The sequence below is a fragment of the Podarcis erhardii genome (assembly GCF_964252035.2).
Source record: "Podarcis erhardii genome assembly, chromosome: 15".
Taxonomy (NCBI): domain Eukaryota; kingdom Metazoa; phylum Chordata; class Lepidosauria; order Squamata; family Lacertidae; genus Podarcis; species Podarcis erhardii.
Window position 1 is genome coordinate 19,752,552 of NC_138505.1, and position 23,114 is coordinate 19,775,665.

General features: G+C 44.8%; 1 protein-coding gene across 2 annotated transcripts in view; it reads left to right on the top strand.

Annotated features, from left to right (window-relative positions):
- The window catches only part of KSR2 (kinase suppressor of ras 2), a gene marked incomplete at its 3' end in the record, with an annotated part of 189,408 nt that overhangs the window by 89,992 nt on the left and 76,302 nt on the right, over window positions 1–23,114 (top strand). The window contains exons 6-8 of one of the 2 annotated variants that reach the window (XM_081841791.1): window positions 14,590–14,659; window positions 17,450–17,533; window positions 19,590–19,657. In XM_081841791.1, the coding sequence (XP_081697917.1) occupies window positions 14,590–14,659; window positions 17,450–17,533; window positions 19,590–19,657 (222 nt within the window). Of the gene's footprint in view, window positions 1–14,589; window positions 14,660–17,449; window positions 17,534–19,589; window positions 19,775–23,114 lie in introns of both variants that reach the window. The other variant, XM_081841790.1, reaches the window with a different exon arrangement.

The window sequence follows — 23,114 nt, forward strand, 5'->3', positions numbered from 1 at the left end:
CCATATATTACAGGTTTTTTTTTTTACTTCCCCCCACTCCCCCCGCAATCCTCATACTTTTGTATTTATTCCGCATTTCCTTTATGATTATATTGCCAGTTTATAAATCTTTACAGCTCCTTTCCCTTTTACAATACCCTTTCTCATTCACAAAGCCTCTTTAAATCCAGGCCCAATTGCCTTCTCAATCCGGCCCACAGACGGTCCAGGAATCTGCGTGTTTTTACATGAGTAGAATGTGTCCTTATATTTAAAATGCATCTCTGGGTTATTTATGGGGCCTGCCTGGTGTTTTTACATGAGTAGAATGTGAGCTTTTATTTAAAATGCATCTCTGGGTTATTTGTGGGGCATAGGAATTTGTTCATATTTTTTTTTTTCAAAATATAGTCTGCCCTCCCCCCATGGTCTGAGGGACGGTGGACCAGCCCACGGCTGAAAAAGGTTGCTGACCCCTGGTCTAACCCTCTCTTAAAGCCATCTAAGTTAGTGACCATCACTGCCTCCTGTAGGAGCAAATTCCATCGTTTAACTTTGCGCTCTCTTTTATCTGCCCAGAATCTCTCAACTACATCTGTATAGCAGACCTCCAACAATATAATTCTGTCGTTCATTTTGTTATTATTTCTTTTTAAATTACTTTTGTTAGGTTTTCTCGGCTGTGATTTATATCTTTATTTGTTAGCTGTCTGGAGTCTTATCTTATTGTAACAAGGGAGGATATAAATGCTCAGAGAAAGGAAACAAAACAATTCCAAGTAGCACTGGGTGAAAGATGACTGAATCGGTAGGTCCCTATTCATAAAACTGGCAGCCATATTCTGGACTAATCCAAACTCCCGAACACTCTTCCTAGCCGGCTCTACATGAATTATGCATTAAAAAAACCACCAAATTAATCTACTATAACTTGGACATTACAAAAGCATGGAGAATGGTGGCAAGATCATGCATAAGAACATGGGCTGATAACCTACTTTGTTCATCACCACCACCATCATCACTTTTAATTTGTATACCGTCTTTCTATCTTACAATACCCAAGGCGGTTTACAAGCTGAAGAAACAAAGAACGTACACCTTATAACAAGCTAATGCAATACAAAAATCTGATAATAAAACGTAACTTTAAAATATGCAAGCTACATCAAATAAAGTAACATTCAACAATCATTAGACTAGTATAGAATAATATTAAATATCAACATATAAAAATTAAACAGAAATCCACTCTTAACAATTACAATCAATAATTTCTAAACTACAATCAATAAAACAACCTCAAGCCACAGTGCATAAAATAATACAATATAAATTGAGAAGCAGAGTCTGGAGGTTGGGGCAAGGCAGGTGGAAGGAGGCCTTGCCTGATGAAGTCTCTCCCCTCACCACTCAGCATCTTCATGTCACTGTTTTGTTGTTGTTTAGTCGTTTAGTCGTGTCCAACTCTTCGTGACCCCATGGACCAGAGCACGCCAGGCACTCCTGTCTTCCACAGCCTCCCGCAGTTTGGTCAAACTCATGTATGTAGCTTCGAGAACACTGTCCAATCATCTTGTCCTCTGTTGTCCTCTTCTCCTTGTGCCCTCAATCTTTCCCAACATCAGGGTCTTTTCCAGGGAGTCTTCTCTTCTCATGAGGTGGCCAAAGTATTGGAGCCTCAGCTTCACGATCTGTCCTTCCAGTGAGCACTCAGGGCTGATTTCCTTAAGAATGGAGAGGTTTGATCTTCTTGCAGTCCATGGGACTCTCAAGAGTCTTCTCCAGCACCATAATTCAAAAGCATCAATTCTTCGGCGATCAGCCTTCTTTATGGTCCAGCTCTCACTTCCATACATCACTACTGGGAAAACCATAGGTTTAACTATATGGACCTTTGTTGGCAAGGTGATGTCTCTGCTTTTTAAGATGCTGATGCTGTGTTAAGATGCTGTCACATGTCACTGTGGCCAACATCAAACACGAGTGCTTGGTGCTGCAACATTCTGTTGTTGGATCCGCTTCTTTATTTAAAATATAAATGATCCTGCTGCATCAGGCCAGTGGCCCATCTAGTCCAGCCTCCTACTCGCACGGTGGCCAACCAGATGTCTGTTGGAAACCTTCAAGCAGGACTGAACACAAGAGCCCTCTCTCCTCCTGTGTTTTCCAGCAGCTGGTATTCAGAAACATTGCTGCCTCTGACCACAGAGGCAGAGCATCGCCATGGTGGCTAGTGGCTATTTCTTTCATTTGTCAGCGAGAGAAGGGAGGGGGAGAAACCCCATCCATGCAGCAAATGTCGTCAAAACAGGAGAAGACGCCCGGATGGAAGGGGTCAGGCCATCCGCGTTGCTGCCTGCCATCGGTGTTGCTGAGGTTTCCCTTCTGGCAGTTTTTGCTGACGTCGTCGGTGACATGGCATGCCCCAGATCACCAAGCCAAGCTCCTGCTTATCTCCCTGGGGGGACGGGGGACGGGGACGTGATTTCCTTCACAAGTTAAATAGCAGCTCCAAAGGCATTTCTGTGGGCTGTGTGTGCGCCTTCTGGCTCTTGACATCAGTTGCCTGTTGAGATCTTTCCAGAAGCAGTCAGGCCTTTCTTAGCATCATACAGTGGTACCTCGGGTTACATTCGCTTCAGGTTACACCTCCGCTAACCCGGAAATAGTGCTTCAGGTTAAGAACTTTGCTTCAGGATGAGAACAGAAATTGTGCTCCGGTGGCTTGGCGGCAGCAGGAGGCCCCATTAGCTAAAATGGTGCTTCGTGTTAAGAACAGTTTCAGTTTAAGTACGGACCTCCGGAATGAATTAAGTACTTAATCTGAGGTACCACTGTGTATATATATGGTGTGTATATATATATATATATATATATATATATATATATATATATGTGTGTGTGTGTGTGTGTGTGTATGTTTTTTAACATATCATTTTCAACAATTATTAAACATACTTTTATATCTTACACATTTTTTTAGACTTCCATCAGTCACATCTGAAAATTGTCCAATCTTATTCACTTAATTTACATTTCTTACTTTCACTATTACATTTAAGTATCATAACTAATATCTCTCTTCTTTCTCTTCTTTGCAATATTTCATATATTCCTCCTTACAAAACGTCTTGTAGTCTGACTAGTGTCAAATAACTGGTATATTACTTCCAATCTTCTGTGAATCTCTGGTCCCGCAGGTTTCAAATCCTTCCTGTCATTTTGTCCAATTCTGCGTAGTCCTTTAATTTTGTCTGCCATTCTTTTTTCATTGGTATTTCTTCTTGCTTCCATTTCTGGGCCAACAATACTTTCTTAGCATCTTCTTATCTCCCATCCTCAGAGCTGCAGGGAGAAGGCGGATACTTCAGGAGCTGTTGCCATATTTTGCTTAGATGAGGAAAGTGGTTGAGTGTTGTGTCTCAGTGATGGGGTGTGTGTGTGTCTGCCTTGCATGCACATGCTCCCAGCTTCAATCTTTGGCATCTCCAAGCAGGACTGGGGATGCCCCCCCCCCGTCCATCTGAAACCCTGGAGGGCACAGACTACTGATGGACCAATGGTCTGACTCTGTATAAAGCAGCTTCCTTCGCCCATGTTTAAATCAGTGCTTTCCCCCAGTACAATGAGGACTAGAATCTTGCTGTTATTTTTAAGGGAACCTCCACAGCTTTATGGTAGAGCATTGGCCTTGCCTGGTCCCAGGTTCAATCCCCAGCATCTCCAACTAGGACTGAGCATGTCCCCTGCTTGAAAACCTGGAAAGCCGCCACCAGTCAGTAGAGACAGTGCTGAGGTAGGATTGACAGATGGGTCTGATTCTGTATCAGGCAGCTTTCTATGTTCCTACACTGGATTGAGCTGCAGTTTCCCCAGCTCTTTCCCTGCAGTGCCCAAGATTATTGAATTCACTGTTTAAGGCCACCAGAAAACAGGTTCCCGTGCCAGCAGAATCACTGGCTACCTGAAACATGGCCTTCTCAGTGGTGGCCCCAAGCTTTCCAAGTAAGTCTCATTCTGCCTAGGAATGGATGAATGTGTCAATTTTAGTTTCTCTCGATTTCTCATTTTTCCAATCTTAAGTTTAGTTCCACACATCAGTTTTTTTTTTTTTTTGAAGTCCACATGAAGTTTTGTGCAAATTTTTGTGGGCGTTTCACCTAATAGACATCATTTTGTATGCATTTTTGCCTGATGCCTGCATTTCCCAGCCTGTTTCTCCTATAATAGAATGTACCTTTGTACTTTTTTTTTTTTTTTTTTTTTGCTGGTAGAAGAAAATCGCCCCCTGATTGTTTTTTTTTTTTTTGGACGGTGAGCTACATCTCATAGTTTGGAGAAGTGCAAATATTGAAGAAGAACTGTATTTTGGTCCCTGTGTGTTGTTTTCAGGAAGTATGAATTAGTCAACAAACTCCCCCCCCCTTAGCTCTGCCCCCTCTTTGACAGTGGGCAAAGGTGGTGCTCATTTTCTGACAGCCCTGGCAGTTTCCCTCCTGGTGCTGCATCTAATTAGCTGTTTCCTGCTGTGTCGTGCTATTTGTTCAGTTCTGTATAGTTATAAAAACAATCACTGGTTTTGATTGTTACATACTTTTGCATTATGCAATGAGGCACTCCAAAGTGTAGCATTTCAGCAGTGACCACACCTTGGAAATGATATCGAAGTTGCTGCTGCACAGCAACTCTTTGGTAGGTCGTGTCCCTACGAGCATAGCTGTCAACTTTCCCCATTTTTCAAGGAAAAGTCCCTTATTCCGAATAGGATTCCTCGCAGGAAAAGGGGAAAGTTGACAGCTATGCCTATGAGGAAGTTGCAGGGACTGAAGGTCCATGCCTTCCCACAGCAGCCTAAGTCTCCTCCTCTCCTGGGTCTTTCCCAGGCAGCCTGAGACTATGCTGGTGTGCCCACCTTTGCTTCTTCTGCTTCATACCTCTCCTGTCTGGGAGACCAGTGTTGTCAGTGTGTGGTGGGGAGCTTGTAGCAGCAGGAGGGGGAGACACCCTGGCTTCTTCTGTATCATTTTACTGTTGTTTAGCCGCTCTGAGCCCGGCTTCGGCTGGGGAGGGCGGGATATAAATAAAATATTGTTGTTGTTGTTGTTGTTGTTGTTGTTGTTGTTGTTGTTGTTGTTGTTGTTATTATTCACCAGTCTGACTTATCTCTGCCTCTTGGCTTCCCTCTTCTCCTGCTTCCGCTTCCGGGCTGCTCTCTGCCCCAGCCTCTCCCTGCTCACTAAACCCTGTTGCCTCTTCAGCTTCCGACACCTCCTCCTCCCAGTCTTCTTCCTCTGACCACTCACCAGTGGGGGCAGATTCTTACCGCTGCCCAGCCGATTTAATTATTCTCATCTTTCCTAAGTCTCTCCCCTCTGCCACCCGCTCTCCAAAAATCCTCAGTGACATCCCTCCCAACCTGCCCGATTTCCTCCATTAGTACTCTCTACAGAATTGCGACTTTCCTATTATTAAATTGTCAGTTTGCTTTAAAGGGCTTGACTCGGAGATAATGTAGAAGTGTGTATTTTGCTGGGTGACTTCACGCCTTTTGACCCCCTTTGCTTGCCACCCGCAAGGAGACGCAACAAGGTGTTTAGGACAAGCTGTTTGGCTGCATTTGGGAACGGCAGATCAGCAGGTTAAGAGCTGGGTGTTTTTGAAACATTGGAGTACTTAATGGCTAAAAGCACTTTCTTCTCACTTTTCTTCTTAGATTCCCAACGGGATGGGGCGATGTTGGGTTCCTCCATGCTTTCAATCATTTGTCTGAGTGGCTTCCTATTTTACTGGAAGTGTGAGGTTCATCATTCCTGACAAGATAGATGGATATTTGCACCAGTCATTAGCTGCTGCAATTTCATAGAATCATAGAATCTTAGAGCGGGAAGGCACACCGAGGGTAATCTAGTCCAACCCTCTGCAACACAGGAATCTCAGCTGAAGCATCCATGGCAGATGGCCATCCAACCTCTGCTTAAAAACCTTCAAGGAAGGAGAGCCCACCACCTCTTGTGGGAGTCTGTTCCTTTGCTGAACAGCTCTTACTGTCAGAAAGTTTTTCGAATGTTTAGTCGGAATCTCCTTTCTTGCAATTTGAAGCCATTGGTTCGAGTCCTACCATCCAGAGCAGGAGAAAACAAGAATGCTTCCTCCTCCATTTGACAGCCCTTAAGATATTTGAAGGGACACGGGTGGCGCTGTGGGTTAAACCACAGAGCCTAGGACTTGCTGATTAGAAGGTCGCGGTTCGAATCCCCGCAACTGAGTGAGCTCCCGTTGCTCGGTCCCTGCTCCTGCCAACCTAGCAGTTTGAAAGCACGTCAAGTGCAAGTAGATAAATAGGTACTGCTCTGGAGGGAAGGTAAATGGCGTTTCCGTGCGCTGCTCTGGTTCACCAGAAGCGGCTTAGTCATGCTGGCCACATGACCCGGAAGCTGTACACTGGCTCCCTCGGCCAGTAAAGCGAGATGAGTGCCGCAACCCCAGAGTTGGCCACGACTGGACCTAATGGTCAGGGGTCACTTTACTTTTACCAAGATATTTGAAGATGGCTATCATATCTCCTCTTAGTCTCATCTTTTCCAGGCTAAACCTACCCAGTTCCTTCAAGCACTCCTCATAAGACTTAGTTTCCATATCCTTGATCATCTTGGTTGCCCTTCTCTGCACATGTTCCAGCTTGTCAACATCCTTCTTAAATTGTGGTGCCCAGAATTGGGCACAGTATTCCAAGTGTGGTCTGACTAAGGCAGAATAGAGTGGTACTATAACTTCCCTTGATGTGGACACTATACTTCTGCTGATGCAGCCTAGAATAGCATTAGCTTATTTTGCTGCTGCATCACACTGTTGACTCATGTTAAGCTTGTGGTACACCAAGACACCTAGATCCTTTTCACGTGTACTGCTGGTAAGCCAGGTGTCCCCTATCCTATATTTGTGCATCTGGTTCTTCCTAAGTGCAGAACCTTACGTTTGTCCCTATTGAAATTCATTTTGGTAGCTTGTGCCAAGTTCTCCAATCTGTTAAGGGCATTTTTAATTTTGATTTGCTTACAAACAAACATAAACACGACTAAGCAGTTTGCATTGCCTTTAAAAATTATGCAATATAAAACGTTGAGGGCATAATCTAAATCCTTAGTTTAATGGTGGTAGCCAGAGACTGAGTTGCCCTATGGATAGTGCAGTTGGTTAGAGCATGATGCTGATAACGCCAAGGTTGCAGGTTCGATCCCCAGGATTATGCATGCAGAAATACCTGTTAAAACACAGGTAGTAAAAACAGCACAGCTCTGTTTAAAAGCCATTTCCTTAAAAGCATTCAGCTCCCCAAAGCCTGGTGGAACAAGAAAGTCTTCACCATGGTGGATAGCTCAGTCAGGAGAGCTTAAGACTTTTAATCTGAGGGTCATGGGTTCAAGCCCCATGTTGGGCAAAAGAGTCCTGCAATACATGGGGTTGGGCTAGATGACCCTGGGGTCTTGTCCTACTCTATTATCCTATGATTCTATGTGCATATTCATCAGGGAAGCTGACAACATCTGGGGAAGGGCCATCGCTCAGTGGCAGAGCATCTGCTTTGCATTCAGAAGACCTTGGAATCAATCCCCAGCATCTTCAAAGATGGCTGGGGAAGACCCCGTGCTGGAAACCCTGGAGAGCTGCTGCAAGCCAGTGTCGGCAATATGAGCAGGATGGAGCAGTGGTCTGACTTAGTATACTGCGGCTTTCTGTGTTTCTTTGTATTTAGGCAGGGGCTGCAGCTCAGGAATACTGAGCGTGCCAAAAGCTCCAGCTTCAATCCCCTATGGCATCTTCCAGGTAGGGCTACACGGAACCTTCCCTGGAACACTGGAGAGCTGCTGCCAGTCAGTGTAGACAATACTGAGCTAGGTGGAGGAATGGCTCGGCATAAGGCATCGGTCAGCTTCTCCTGGATGGCGTCTCGGCACAGTTGAGACCAAAGGAGGAAAGCTCAGTGCTCCACGGCGCAGTGGATGTGTCGTCGCAGCTGGGCTGTTTATTTGAGCGGCTCGGGTCACCTGCTTGGCCCCTCTCGCTTTCCAGGCGGGCGAGTGCAGTCCAGGTCTTGGGCCTTGTTGTCACACCTGCCTGTCAATGGGAGACAGCCGTGGCCTGCGGGGGCCCTTCTGCCGTGTCTTCTGTCAGCGCGGGAGCGGGAGAGGCGTGACCTTCCCTTTGTCACCCTCTCCGTTATGCCAGGCTGCTAATTTCCCCCCGCCGTGGCTTCTGTCAAGGCGAGACGGTTGATGCCAAGAGAGGACTATCGCTCGCAGCTCTCCCTCAACTTCGCCTTGGCCTGGTGAGTCCTTCGGCCTCGCTGCCAGGATTCTAAAACTTCTGATGCTATCGAAGCACAGGGTTTGCAGTTTCCAAAGCGGGAGGTGATGAATCGACCTCCCACCACCCCGAGAAGCCACAGGGACTTCTGTGACTTCTGGGAGACCTCCTTCTGAATCCCAGGTTCATTTCTAAAACCTGCTTTCAATTGAATGGAAGATGCTCTCTGCACATGCTCAAGAGCAAGTCCACCCCTTTCTGGATGCAAATTTGAGGAGCGATTCAGCTAAATCCTTGCATGAGCAGAATCATTCCTGCTTCTGTAGCAGGACTCATCCTCCCTCTCTTCCCCTCTCCATGGGCCTTGTGCTGTCCCCAAATCTTCTGGTTGTTTTTATTTTGAGGGGAAACTAATTTTGGGGATTGAAATCCAAGGCAGATCATCATCATCATCATCATCATCATCATCATCAACAACAACCTTAAGTCTTCTCATGCTCGCTTGGCATTGCCAAGCCCCCAAAGTTCATTTGTGTCCCAGAGCCAAGCTAGCTTTGGTGACACCTGATATTGGAATCCTCTCTGCAACTTCATTGTTTAGAGCTTGGTTTTCCAACCTTGGGTCTCCAGCTGTTTTTGGACTACAATTCCCATCATCCCTGACCACTGGTCCTGCTAGCTAGGGATGATGGGAGTTGTAGTACAAAAAAACAGCTGGAGACCCAAGGTTGGAAAACCCTGGCTTAGAGGTTCAAGGAGTGTGTAAAATGGCTTCCATGTTCTTTTAGAGGAAATCGCTGCCAGTCCATCTTTTGAGGATTAAAAACAAAATGAGCTTAAAAACAGCTCTCCCCCCGAAACCCATCAAGGCTCTTCCAGTTCAACATTTCTGTCCTCTCCCTCCCTTGCTGCTCCACTGAACACAGTGTGCATGTGTCTGTGTGCGGGGTATTGTTAATATCTCAGATCCTCCATCCATCATCCCTGTAATGAAAATAATTACCTGCGAATCACGGAGGGTCTCGCTGCTTTGTTCAGAGGTTATGATTCCTGATACACTTTAATAATAATTTTTTGACAATGAGCATGTTACGGAAAGTAATTAAATCCCCTCAGCCACTTCCCCACCCTGCCCCCATCTCTTTTAAAACAGCGTGATTTAATTGAGGCCAGCTGAAAGTTAGCAGAAATAAATTGTGGGTGATAAAGCAAAGGTTTTAATTTAACTTCAGGTAAGTAACTTTAATTGTCCGCTTGTTTGCTTCACAAAGGATGGCGGGGGCAGAGGAGGGGGGGCACATTTGTATAATGTGATTTAGTGATGAGCAAACAGCATTTCAGAATATAAAAGGTCCTTTTGTACTTCTACGGACCAGATCCTTGCATGGTGTAAACTAGCTTTCTTTTGGGACTGTCAGCAGGTAATCTTTATTTAACGCCTAGCTCCCAAGGTATTAATTCCCCAACAGAGAAAGGAGCAAATCTTGTTGATACCATCTTCAAATGGGGGGAGCAGTTACTGGATGAGCAGAACCACAAAGCAGCTGATATGTATCTTGTCCAGGACATCACAGGCAGGCCTGAGGACCAGACTGTCTTGAGGACTTTGTTATTTGCTGTTTGGATCAGAACATAGTTCTTTTTCACTTCTCTGATTTTTTCCCCATGTAGTTGCTAACTCAAGAAAAAAAAAAATCAAAATAAAAGGTAACATATTCATTCATTGCTCCACCCACTTTTGCCTTTGACCCCCACCTATCATTGGGTAATACCTGAAGGAAACTGATTGGCTGCTGTTGGATATGTGTTTGGTGACTAATATTATAATCAGTGCTTTTTTCTGGGGGGAGGCAGGGGTACTCATACCCCTAAACATTTTGTGAATCTAAGTTTGGCCTCATTGAGGGGCAGTATTTCAATATGAGTAGGAAAATGAGAGTACCCCTAAACATTTTGATTAAGAAAAAAGCATTGTTATTATATTTATTATTAATTATTATTATAATATGCTGCCTGTTCTATAGACCAGGGCTCAAGGTGCCTTACACAAATCAAAAGAACACAGATCAACTACAAAGATCTCAAAACACATGAAAGAGGTTTATTAAAAAGTAAAGGTAAAGGGACCCCTGACCATTAGGTCCAGTCGTGGCCAACTCTAGAGTTGCGGCACTCATCTCACTTTATTGGCTGAGGGAGCCGGTGTACAGCTTCTGGGTCATGTGGCCAGCATGACTAAGCCACTTCTGGCGAACCAGAGCAGCACACGGAAATGCTGTTTACCTTCCTGCCGGAGCGGTACCTATTTATATATTTGCACTTTGACATGCTTTCGAACTGCTAGGTTGGCAGGAGCAGGGACCGAGCAACGGGAGCTCACCCCATCGCGCGGATTCGAACCACAGACCTTCTGTTTGGCAAGTCCTAGGCTCTGTAGTTTAACCCACAGCGCCACCCGCGTCCTTTATTAAAAAGTAGTTAAGCTGTAATCAAATTAAAACAATATAAAAAAACAAATGTATTAAAACACAAACAATAAAGGCAGCAAAGTACTATTAAAAGCTCTTTCCTTAAAAAAGTAAGTTCCAAAAAAACACCAAAAAACAAAACAAAAAGCCTGTCAGTTTGTCATGGAAAACTGGTGTCAAGGCTGGTTGGGAGCCGACCAGCAGTAACTCCCACGGCTTCAGTGTAGCTATCTCCTTAGACCTTCTGATCGCCAAGCCCTAGGCTCAGTGGTTCAGACCACAGTGCCACCTGCGTCCCTTGAAAACCGAGGTATCACTGTAATTATTATTATTATTATTATTATTATTATTATTATTACCAGCATCCATGACGGATAGCCAGCCAACTTCTGCTTAAAAGTATCCAATGTAGGAGAGCCCAGCACCATTAAAGTATCAGCGTGCTTTAAATGTATAGTCTGAATGTGGCAGTTCTTGGGTCTTTGCATAGTGGTCGCCTCCCCTCCCTGCATTTTGTTGAGATGCACATTGATGCGGTGGAGTTATTCCTGAGCAGCAGAGGGAGCGCTGCTCTCCTCACAGGAAGCCACATGCAAATGTAACCTTCTGAAATGGCACATAATTAAGAACGCCTCAACCTGCAATATTAAAATGGGATATGAAAGCAAACAGAGGCGTTCATATCCTATGTTAAAAAAACACCCCGGGAGCGTGTTTGCTGAAGGATTGACAGGTATGCATAGGAAACCCAGGGGTCACTGCTGGAGTCTGCCTGGCCGTTTCAGCTGGTCAGATGTCCGTGGGCCCAGCTTGCATCCCTAATGGATGGCATTTGGGTCTCCGAGAATCATGTTTGATTTTCACTTCGGTACCCAAGAGCCTCTGCTGTTAAAATAAAGGCAAATGCTTGTAACTGTGCCCAAATGCTCTTTCTATAAATCGTTCTCTCTAGGGCAAACAATGCATTTATTTTCATTATTATTACAAGTGGAAACCTATAGTATACCCTCCAACATTTCTCTGATGAAAATAGGGGCATCCTATTCAATAATAATAATAATAATAATAATAATAATAATAATAATACCCCACCCATCTGACTGGGTTGTACCAGCCACTCTGAGCGGCTTCCAACATATATAAAAACATAATTAAACATTTTAAAATTTCCCTATACAGGGCTGCCTTCAGATGTCTTCTAAAGGTTGTATAGTTACTTATCTCCTTGGCTGTTTGCATAACTCCATACCCTCCAACAGTTCTCTGATGAAAACAGGGACATCCTAAGGAAAAGCGGGATATTCAAATCAGAAACTGGGAACAGCTTCTGTAAATCTGGGACTGTCCCTGGAAAATAGGGACACTTGGAGGGTCTGCTACAGACTTTCATATTATTTCAACTGGGTCAGAAGCAGAGAGGGCAGGAAGAAATCAGAAGCGTCTGGGTATCAAATGGTTTTGTTGTGATGAAAATAAAAATAATTGAATCAAGCCCTGTAGTTTTCACACTCTGAAAAACCAGCAACGGGGGTTAAATTGTGGTGGAACTGCCAGGACACTTTGGGGTGTCCTGGTTTTTACTTTTTGAAATATGGCAATCCTAGAATGTTATGAAGAGTCCTTTTTACTCATATTTTTATTGTTTTATTCTCTTTGTAAACTGCTTTGAGCTTTTCTTTTTTAAAAAACACACACAATCAAGTGGTGTATAAATGCTTTGAAATAAATAACAAACTAATTAGCATGTAGGTTTTCTCACCTCCGTGCACTTTCCCTGAATTAATTAATTAATATCATTCCTGTATTAAAACTGTTTGTTGGAAAACACTCCCCGAGTGGTGTATGAGTCCCATTAAATATATAAAACATGGTTCAAAGAAACAAACAAATTCAAAAACAATGTATATTCAAGGCGTATATACAACCATCTCTAAAGCTAAAGATCGAATTAATAAAGCATTTAAAGGAAAAGTAACCGAATCATCTGTTCTGGGTAGGCGTGCTGAAACAGAACATTTTCCACCAGGCATCCAAACCAGTATTGCGAAGGCACCTGTCTAATGCCAATAGGCAATATTTAACTACTTTGGGCAGTATCTAGTTTTCTCTGTCCATTAGCGCAATTGGGACTCAGGGTTTAATGTTGCGCAACAGAGCAATCCCAACACAGCAACTCATCACGTAACAGATTGTTCCATCTATTGGGCAGCAGAATTAGCAGCAATCTGCTTATGCATTCTCTTGCGCGGCCACGTTCCTTTGGTGCAAAACGTTTCGCCAGGGGAACAAGTGTCCCACCAAGTCTTCTTGGTAAAGGCCATAGCCCAGTGGTAGAGCACCTGCCTTCCTTGCATGCCTGAAACCCTCACGTAAGAGGAAGTGTCAGCAAACCTAAGGGAGGTTTGGAGAAATAACTAAAAAGCCGTACCCGCTCCAGGCCAGCCCATGGACAATGCCGGATTTACGTGTAAGCTAAACAAGCTATAGCTTAGGGGTTCCACTCTCTTGGGGTCCCCCCAAAAATTTAAAGGAAAACTGGATATACATTTCCAAAATATAAGATAAAAACCAAATAAAACAAAGCCTACATACAGCAACAGTGTTTTGTGTTGTGTAGGCTCCTATGATGTAAGTAATGGGCCCCGCCTGCTAGCCTGCTCCCTAAAATATCACTGGTTTGCTCATTTGTATAACAATTACTTTGATAAAATACCTATTTTGTTATGTGCAAATTGCTTCAGATACCTATTAGGTCCATAAATTATCAAATAGCATATAGGTAAAGGTAAAGGGACCCCTGACCATTAGGTCCAGTTGTGGCCGACTCTGGGGTTGCGGCGCTCATCTCGCTTTATTGGCCGAGGGAGCCAGCGTACAGCTTCTGGGACATGTGGCCAGCATGACTAAGCCACTTCTGGTGAACCAGAGCAGCACACGGAAACGCCGTTTATCTTCCCGCCGGAGCGGTACCTATTTATCTACATGCACTTTGAGGTGCTTTCGAACTGCTAGGTTGGCAGGAGCAGGGACCAAGCAATGGGAGCTCACCCCGTCGTGGGGATTTGAACTGCCGACCTTCTGATCAGCAAGTCCTAGGCTCTGTGGTTTAACCCACAGCGCCACCCCATATAGCATATATTCAACACAAAATTTGTTGTTGACAAAGGACAGCTGGACATATAAAGGGCCCCATTACCTTCCGTAGCTTAGGGCCTCATCAGACCTAAATCCAACCCTGCCCATGGATGAGGCAAAGTGAGGCGACTGCCTCAGGAAGCAGGATCCAGAGGGGCAGCAGCACCAGCCTCCAAGGAATGCATTGCTCACTACTTCTGCTGCAGGATGGTTAACAGCTGCAGCGCACTCCTTGGAGGCTGGATCTGTCCCCTCAATGCCGCCTCTTCAATGGTGTCTTGGTGAATAGGAGGTGCTGCTTGTCTCCTCGCACCACTTGTTCTTCATTCACTCCGTCTTCCCTGGCAGGGAGGAGGTTCGCCTCAGGTGCCAAAATGTATTGGGATGGCCTTGCAAACAGCATACTTAGTGGCCATGGAATCCTGGAGCGTGGAATGAGAGAGTGGGGATGAAGAGAGATGGAATGGAGTACCCAGAAAAGGGCATTCCTGGCTATACTCCACACAGTATGACAACAACACAGTATCCCACATGTCATGCGAAGATGCTGAGATTTGTTTAGGAGGCTATTTTTGTTTTTGTTTTTCAGAATTCATAATGGCATCCCTGATATGTAATAAGCCAGATTATTGTGACAGAAATAATTTTGAATCTGACCGCCTGGGATCAACTCTTTCCCCCTCTAATTTCTATCTTTCAGATACACTCTCAGTACCTCGCTGGTCCCCGCAAATTCCTCGACGGGATCTTGGAAACTCAATCAAACACAGGTATGAGGTGATTGAAAAAACTCAGATATGTCTTTTTCTTTCTTTCTTTTTTAAATATTATGATTGAGAAACAGTTTACCTCAGGAGGGTTATGGTTTCAGGTAAGGGAGAATTATTGCCTACTTTGTTGAGGGTCTAGTGCAAATGGTTACCAGTGAGTAAGGAATGAGCAACCATCAGTTTCCCAGGATTCTTTGGGGGAAGTCATGACTGTTTAAAGTGGTATCATAGTGATTTAAATGTACAGTGGTACCTCGGGTTACAAACACCTCGGGTTACAAACACTTCGGGTTACAGACTCCGCTAACCCGGAAGTAGTACCTCTGGTTAAGAACTTTACCTCAGGATGAGAACAGAAATCGTGCGCCGGCAGTGCAGCGGCAGCAGGAGGCCCCATTAGCTAAAGTGGTACCTCAGGTTAAGAACGGTTTCAGGTTAAGAATGGACCTCCAGAACGATTTAAGTTTGTAACCAGAGGTACCACTGTGTGTACGAATGTGACCCAAGGCAGCTTCCTATATTCCTTCCTATGTTCCTATCACCATAGAATTCTGGGGGGAGGAAAATGTGTGGCTGCATTTCTGTGCTGCCATTTTAATTTCCCACAATGCCCACGGCATGGCATCACTCCAGGGCAAATGGAAGGGCGCTGTGCCAAGGACCCCCTCAAGCCCATCCCAATATCTGCTTTCCCTGTTTGGACAGGGAGTCTGACAGTAGGTGGCGCCAATTTTAGTTTTGGAACCTTAGAGACTCTATGGTAGCATCTGACCTCCAGTCAGTAGGTGGCACTGACAGGCCCTTGTAACCCCATTAAACTCCACTGGGAAGATGGAGGAGGAGATGTCATCTGTGTCTTCAATCTGGATGGAAATACAGTCCCAAGACCTGGTGGGGAGGGAGCAAGCTGTACTGTCCCCCTCCATAGGAATCTGACTTCTTCTGGCTGAGAGCAAAATGGCAGGACTAGCTAGCAGTGGTCTCTCAAGAGCCAAGAGCTGCTGGCTCCTGCTGTGAGGGGAGTTGGACCCCCCAAAGTGTAATGCCATTTCTCTCCCCGCAACAGAAATGTTGTATTCCTCTTAAATCCATTATAATTATGAAGCATCCTTGATTGCTGAAAATGGACTCTGCTGGATACCTCATTTGAAAAACACAGAGATTCCTCTGAGACCGTCTCTCGCCCATTTACTGCTCACTGGTGAGGCATCAGCTGACCAGGCCAGACTGTTTACATACCAACTGTAAACTCTCAAATGAAGGAAACGGATAAGCAATGGCTGCAGCACCACTGGGCAAGCCCCCTCCCTAAGAAACCAGAAAATGCATTGTGGTTATTTCTCCCAGTTACTGGCTTTGGCAACCTGACAGCCTTCTTCAGCTGAATCACTTTAAACCCAGGTCAGGGCAGGTAACTCCCCACCCTCCTGTCAAGGGCTGCATTCTGTTGGGCTGGGTCATCTGTTGTGGGGCGGCATGCCAGCTTTGGGTGGGGCAGAGACCAGAGTCAAAAGCAGATGAGGACATCCTTCTTCTCTCACTTTCTGACTCCCACTTCTCTCTGATATCTCTTCTTTCCTCCCTCGCTCCCTCTCTTTCCAACACTCCTTTTTCTTTCTGACACCTCTCTCTCTCTGACACCCTTTTTTTTCTCCCCCTCTTTTTGACACCTACTGCTATTTTTCTAGAAAAAGAGGTGCTGGAACTCAGGATGAATGCCTGAGAGGAGCTGGAACGGAGTTCCGGAGAGTTCCGTCGGAAAAAAGGCCCACTGACACCCCCATCTTTCTCCTTCTCCCTTTTTGTCTCTGCCCAGCAGAGAGTCAGATCACTCTTACTAGAGGTCTAAACTGATCCCAATAGGGTGCTTTGGAAATTACACCAAGGCTGCCTTGAGCCCCGAAGTTTGCCCTACCCTTACCCACACTTTTGCCCACCTCATCCTATCTGAGGGACAGAGCCACTCAGCAGCATGAGTAGTCTGAAGAAAAACCTTTCTCTGGAGTCTGCTTGGGCTGTTTAATTTGCTGCATTATAATCTTGGCAGCAGAGTGCTGATAAGCGAAAGGCCGGTGCTGGTGTGTGTGTGTCAATGCCCAGTCTCAATAAAGCCCCTTCTAAGCACTATTTCAATTTCTGATATCACTTAGATAAGGCTCCAGCTTCTGTCGATAAAACCACTGTGCTTTATCTATGACCTCCTGACCTTGAGTAAATGCTATGCCAGTAGCCACCCCCCCATCCCCTACTCTATTGGAAGAAATGGGAATAAGATGGACCAGTAACAGGCAGGAAGGAAAGGAACACAGTGGGATGCGGGTTCAACCACCTGAACAGCTTCACTAGACATGTCCTGGAGCAGTGAAGGTATTTTTAAGGTGTTTCCCCACTCGTAGGGCATGCTGAGGTCCTGATTCGTTTCCAATAAAATCATGAGTCCATGCTCTCTTTTTTTAAGATCACCAGTTTTGTTTTACCTCCCTGGGTTGCTAATGAGCAAATACGGACCCTGATTAGCTGACTGAAATTAACAATTGTGATGTGTTTCCTCACATTCTAAACTCCCACTCACGGATAGAGCGGCACATGCTGCAAGCAGAATTGATTCGCATCGGCTTCCTAAACCAGAATCAATAAGCAATTCTGGTGCTGCTGGTCTTGGTGACTAGGGAGAGCAGAGCACAATCAGGTTTATTAAAAATAACACATTTCACTGTTCTGAGAAGGAGCTTTTGCTTAAGACTTAACAAAGGTCAAGCTTTCTCTTTCTCTTTCTCTCTCTCTGCACAGGTTTTCCACCAAGTATTGGATGTCTCAGACATGCACTGTCTGTGGGAAAGGAATGTTGTTTGGACTGAAATGTAAAAACTGCAAGTACGTCTATCTTCCTCCCTCTCCCTCCATCTTTCAAATATAAGTAATTATTATTGTTTTTCATGGCGGGCAAAATACACAACTGTGAGAACATAGAAAAGAGCCCACCCCAGCTCTCTTCCCCTCCGTAACATGTCCAAGTGATCCAAGAAGCAAGGAAAAGAACTGCAGCAATGAAACAAAAGATCCCAGTCATCTAAATAATAGTTCAAAAGTACAAATAAAGATGAGACATTAAATAGCAATTATGAATTCCAAATTGAAGCCTATTGAGCCGGAGGATTAACATATTCCTTGATGCATACATGTGTAATAAAAGCAAAGTAGTTCTTAATGAGTTTGCTTGGTTAAGAAATGCCATGACAGACCCTGAGTTTGTGTGCAAGATTTTCCATGTAGGCTACATGCCAGCCTTCTTGATATCAACAGGGGACTGACTGAGGGAAATCTGCCTCTTTTTTATTGCAGCATTTTGTATCCCACTTTCCCTCCAAGATACGTGGTTTCCTGCCTCCACATTTCATCCTCGCAGCAACCCTACATTAGCATGGCTATCAGGTTGCTCTTACACATGCAGTCTGAGTAGACAAAGGGCCACTGCAGTTCCAAATGATAGCTCAAGGTTGTGTGCATGGTTCTTCCCCTCCATTTTACCTTCACAACAACCCTGAGAGGTAGGTTAGGTAGAGAGTTAGCAATTGGGCCAAGGTCCCCCAAGTGGGGATTTCAAACCCGACAGTCTAACTACTATACCATACAGTGGTACCTCAGGTTACATACGCTTCAGGTTACAGACTCCGCTAACCCAGAAATAGTGCTTCAGGTTAAGAACTTTGCTTCAGGATGAGAACAGAAATCGTGCTCCGGCGGTGCGGAGGCAGCAGGAGGCCCCATTAGCTAAAGTGGTGCTTCAGATTAAGAACAGTTTCAGGTTAAGTACAGACCTCCAGAACGAATTAAGTACTTAACCTGAGGTACCACTGTACTGGCTAATAAGAACAATGATGATGCAATGGGCGCCTATATATTATATACTGTATATATAATATCTTTATTGCCCCAAAGGTCCAAGCACTGCTCGGGGAATAAGTAGCTGATTACTGGCTTCCTTCCAGCTTTCAAATAGTTAAAGAGACAGAGAGAAAAATAATTTAGGCAGAGTCAGCCAACCCTTTGGTCAGGTGGGGCATGGAGGTACTTATGCAGAATAGTTACAGCTGTTTTTGAGACACCATAGAAAAGACTGAGCAGGCTGCATCATACTGAGTCAGATCTATTGGTCCAAATCACTGTTGTCTACACAGATTGATAACAGCTCTCCGGGTTTTAGACAGGGGACATTCCCAGCCCGGACACTGAGGTCCAGTTCTGAGGTCCCTCTGGCGGTTCCCTCACTGTGAGAAGTGAAATTACAGAGAACCAGGCAGAGGGCCTTGTTGGTAGTGGTGCCCTGCCCTGTGGAGCGCTCTCCCATCAGATGTCAAATAGTTAAAGAGTTAAACAATGATATGACTTTCCATAGACATCTGAAGACAGCCCTGTACTGGGAAGTTTTTAATGTCCGATGTTTTGTTGTGTGTTTTTTAAATTCTATTGGAAGCCGCCCAGAGTGGCTGGGGCAACCCATCAGATTTATTAATAAAAACATAATAAAACATCATACATTAAAAACTTACAGATATGGGGCTGCCTTCAGATGTCTTCTAAAAGTTGCATAGTTCTTTATTTCTTTGACATCTGATGGGAGGGAGTTCCACAGGGCAGGTGCTACTACTGAGAAGGCCCTCTGCCTGGTTCCCTGTAACTTCACTTCTTGCAATGAGGGAATTGCCAGAAGGCCCTCGGAGCTCGACCTCAGTGTCCGGGCTGAACGATGGTGGTGGAGACGCTCCTTCAGGTATTATTATTATATTATTATTATTCTACCTGGTAATGCCAGCTGGGATTGAACCTGGGACCTTCTGTGTGCAAAACAGGTACTCTGACCACTGAGCTACAGCCCTTCCTAGTCCAAACTGCGGTTTCTCAAAGTGCTCTTGTCTCTCCTGTCTCTTAGGCTAAAGTGCCACAACAAATGTACCAAAGAGGCCCCGCCATGTCACCTGCTGATCATCCACCGTGGAGGTAAGGGCAGCTACCGCCGTGTCTCTGAGATCTTCCGCCTGATTTGTAGCCCAGGACAGAGCAAGACAGTTGCCTTTCGTAGCTCTTTCTTTCTTTCTTCTTCAAACGCCGAGCCAGGTACATATCTCCTCTGGGCACTCCCAGGCCTGCTCTTCTCCTTTGCTTCGCTCCTTCCTCTTTTCTTGCCTGCAGTGATCATGGCAGGGGGACACGATGAGGGTCCTGAGTCCGGGCCCTGGATCTTTTAACCCTTTTCTTTCTTTCTTTCTTTCTTTCTTTCTTTCTTTCTTTCTTTCTTTCTTTTTAAAAACTGTTATTTCATTTGCTCATGTAGGGATGTAGGAAGCCGCCTAATACTGGGTCCATCTAGCTCAGTATTTTCTACACATACCACAGGCAGCAGATTTCCTAGGATTTCAAGCAGAGGTGTTCCCCAGCCCTACCTGGAGACACTGAGGATTGAACCTAGGACTTTCTCTATGTGCAAAGCAGATGGTCCACCACTGAGCCACAGCCCTTCTTTATACTGAGTCAGGCCACTGGGCCGTCTAACTTAGTATGGTCACCACTACAGACCTTCCAAGTGTCCCTGTTTTCTAGGGACAGTTTTGGATTTACAGAAGCCATCCTGGTTTCTGATTTGATCCCAGAATGCCCCACTTTTCCTTAGGACATCCCTGCAGGCCATGCAGTTATGCAATCCCCGAGCCAAGGAGATCAGAAACTATACAACCTTTAGAAGACATATGCAGGCAGCCCTGTACAGTCGTACCTCAAAAGTCTAATGGAATCCGTTCCGGAAGACCGTTTGACTTCCAAAACGCCGGGAAACCAAAGTGCAGCTTCTGATTGGCAGCAGGAAGCTCCTGCAGCCAATCAGAAGCCGCGGAACTCCCGTCGGACATTCGGGTTCCAAAGAACGTTCGCAAACTGGAACACTCACTTCCGGGTTTGCGTTGTTCAGGAGCCAAAACGTCCGAGTACCAAGGCATTCGGGATCCATGGTATGACTGTATTAGGAAGTTTTTTTTAAAAAAAATGCTAATGTTTTATTATGCTTTATTTATGTTGGAAGTCACCCAGAGTGGCTGGGGCAACCTAGTCAGATGGCTGGGGAATAATAATAATAATAATAATAATAATAATAATAATGGGATAGGACGTCCCTATTTTCATCAGAGAAATGTTGGAGTGTATGCACTAACTGGCAGTGGCTTTCCAGGGTCTCAAGCAAGAACCTTTCCCATCCCTACTGGGAGATACAAGGATCTGAACCAGCAACCTTTGGCATTCAAAGCAGACCCCCCTGCCCCTGAGCTATGACCTTTAGTGCATTGTTCTGGGGATTGTGAACCAGATTGGTTTGGACCATCCCTACCTCCCACCACACGGAGGAGCAGTGCCAGCCGGATGGAAGCTGACATGAGCACGGCTTCATGCAAAAAGCTCCCTTAGCTGTAGGAGACCACTTCATGCATATGAAGAGGAGGCCTCCCAGGCCCCAGGAGGAAGCCTTTCTTGCCGGAAGATGGCTTTGCCTTTTCATTAAAGCGTTCCCCATGCCAAAGTGATTACCTGGAGGGGGACCATTTGGAAATCCAGAATCAGAAATGTGCATTTCATTTAGCTCTAATGAGGCTCCCGCTGCTTGATGCTTGCTAAATACACCTGCACTGGGAGAACACTTGATTTTTTTTGCTAAATGCTTTTAATGAGTTACTTATTTGTGCCTAATTGTAAGGCTTCTGCATCGGGAAACGAAAAGGCAGAGAAGAGTCAAGTGAACACTTTGGTATAGCTGTCCAGGAAAAGGAAAGGCGTTGGCTATAATCATTTAGCTTATCAATGGCAAATTAATTATTTGCAATAGTCAGAATCTGGGGTTCACAATATCTCCCTAAATCCCACCGTAAGTCACAGAAAAGATAGAAGAAAGCATCACTTTCCATCCTGACCCATAGTTGCTGCATGCAGCACTATTTCCATTTTGTTACCATTTGACCCAACGATAATGACATTATTTGTCTCGCTGTCTGCTGGAGCTGATTTTTAAAAAATAAAAAATGTAATTATGTTATTCCACACTGTTCATTTTGATGCAAAGGAAGCACAATGCAGTGGGGGGGGGGGGTGAGTCATAATAATCCTACGATGGGTAGATGAGGCCTTCATAATGCAATCACTGGGGGCTAGACAGGCAGTAATAATAATAATAATAATAATAATAATAATAATAATAATAATAATTTATTTATACCCTGCCCATCTGGCTGGGTTTCCTCAGCCACTCTGGGCAGCTCCCAACAGAATATTAAAAACATGATAAAACATCAAACATTAAAAACTTCCCTAAACAGGGCTGCCTTCAGATGTCTTCTAAAAGTCAGATAGTTGTTTATTTCCTTGACATCTGATGGGAGGGTGTTCCACACGGAGGGTGCCACTACCGAGGAGGGTCTCTGCCTCACTCCCTGTAACCTCATTTCTCGCAGTGAGGGAACCGCCAGAAGGCCCTCGGAGCTGGACCTCAGTGTCTGGGCAGAACGACGGGGGTGGAGACGCTCCTTCAGGTATACTGGGCTGAGGCCGTTTAGGGCTTTAAAGATCAGCACCAACACTTTGAATTGTGCTCGGAAACGTACTGGGAGTCAATGTAGGTCTTTCAGGACTGCTGTTATATGACAGAGTCTTTTCAGTGGTGGTTCCCCAGTTGTGGAATGCCCTCCCTATTGAGTTGTGCCTGTTTCATCATTACTAACTTTCAGATGGAATTTGAGAATGTTCCTGTTTACCCAGACATTTGTTGGTGGAAGAATACTGTTCCTGGCATCCATAAGATCATTGGATGGAAGAAATTTTCTTTAAAAAGATTAAACTGATAACTGTAACTGATTTTAGATGTTCTTAATTGTACTTGTTTTTAGAATGTCTTGATCTGTCTAGGAATGTTTTTGCATTCTTCTTTGTTTTAAATCGTACATTTGCTTGCCACCCTGGGTTCTTTGGGGAGGGAGGGTGGGATATAAATTCAATCCATCAATCAATCAATAAAATAATTACATATCATTAGCAGACTGAAAGTAACAACAGTGAATAGTAATCATATCCACTGGATAAATTTCTGTTTCAGACATGGGACAAACAAAAAACAAAAAAATGAGCATCATCCATTTCTCTTATACTGTATTGTTCCTGTAGGAATTCTCAGACATCTCTAGCCATGGAGCACTGAATGAATAGTTGTTCAGACAAAGGCTCTGTTTGAACAGGAAGTGATTATACTACTTCCTGGTTGGGTGAGGGAACCACTGCTTAGGTGGGAATATCTTTGGTGGAACAGGAATCAGAGCAAAGGAACATAAAAGGATGAGGGGCTACAGGGGAATAAGGAACCTGTGGCACTGTGGGTTAAACCACAGAGCCTAGGATTTGCCGATCAGAAGGTCGGCGGTTCGAA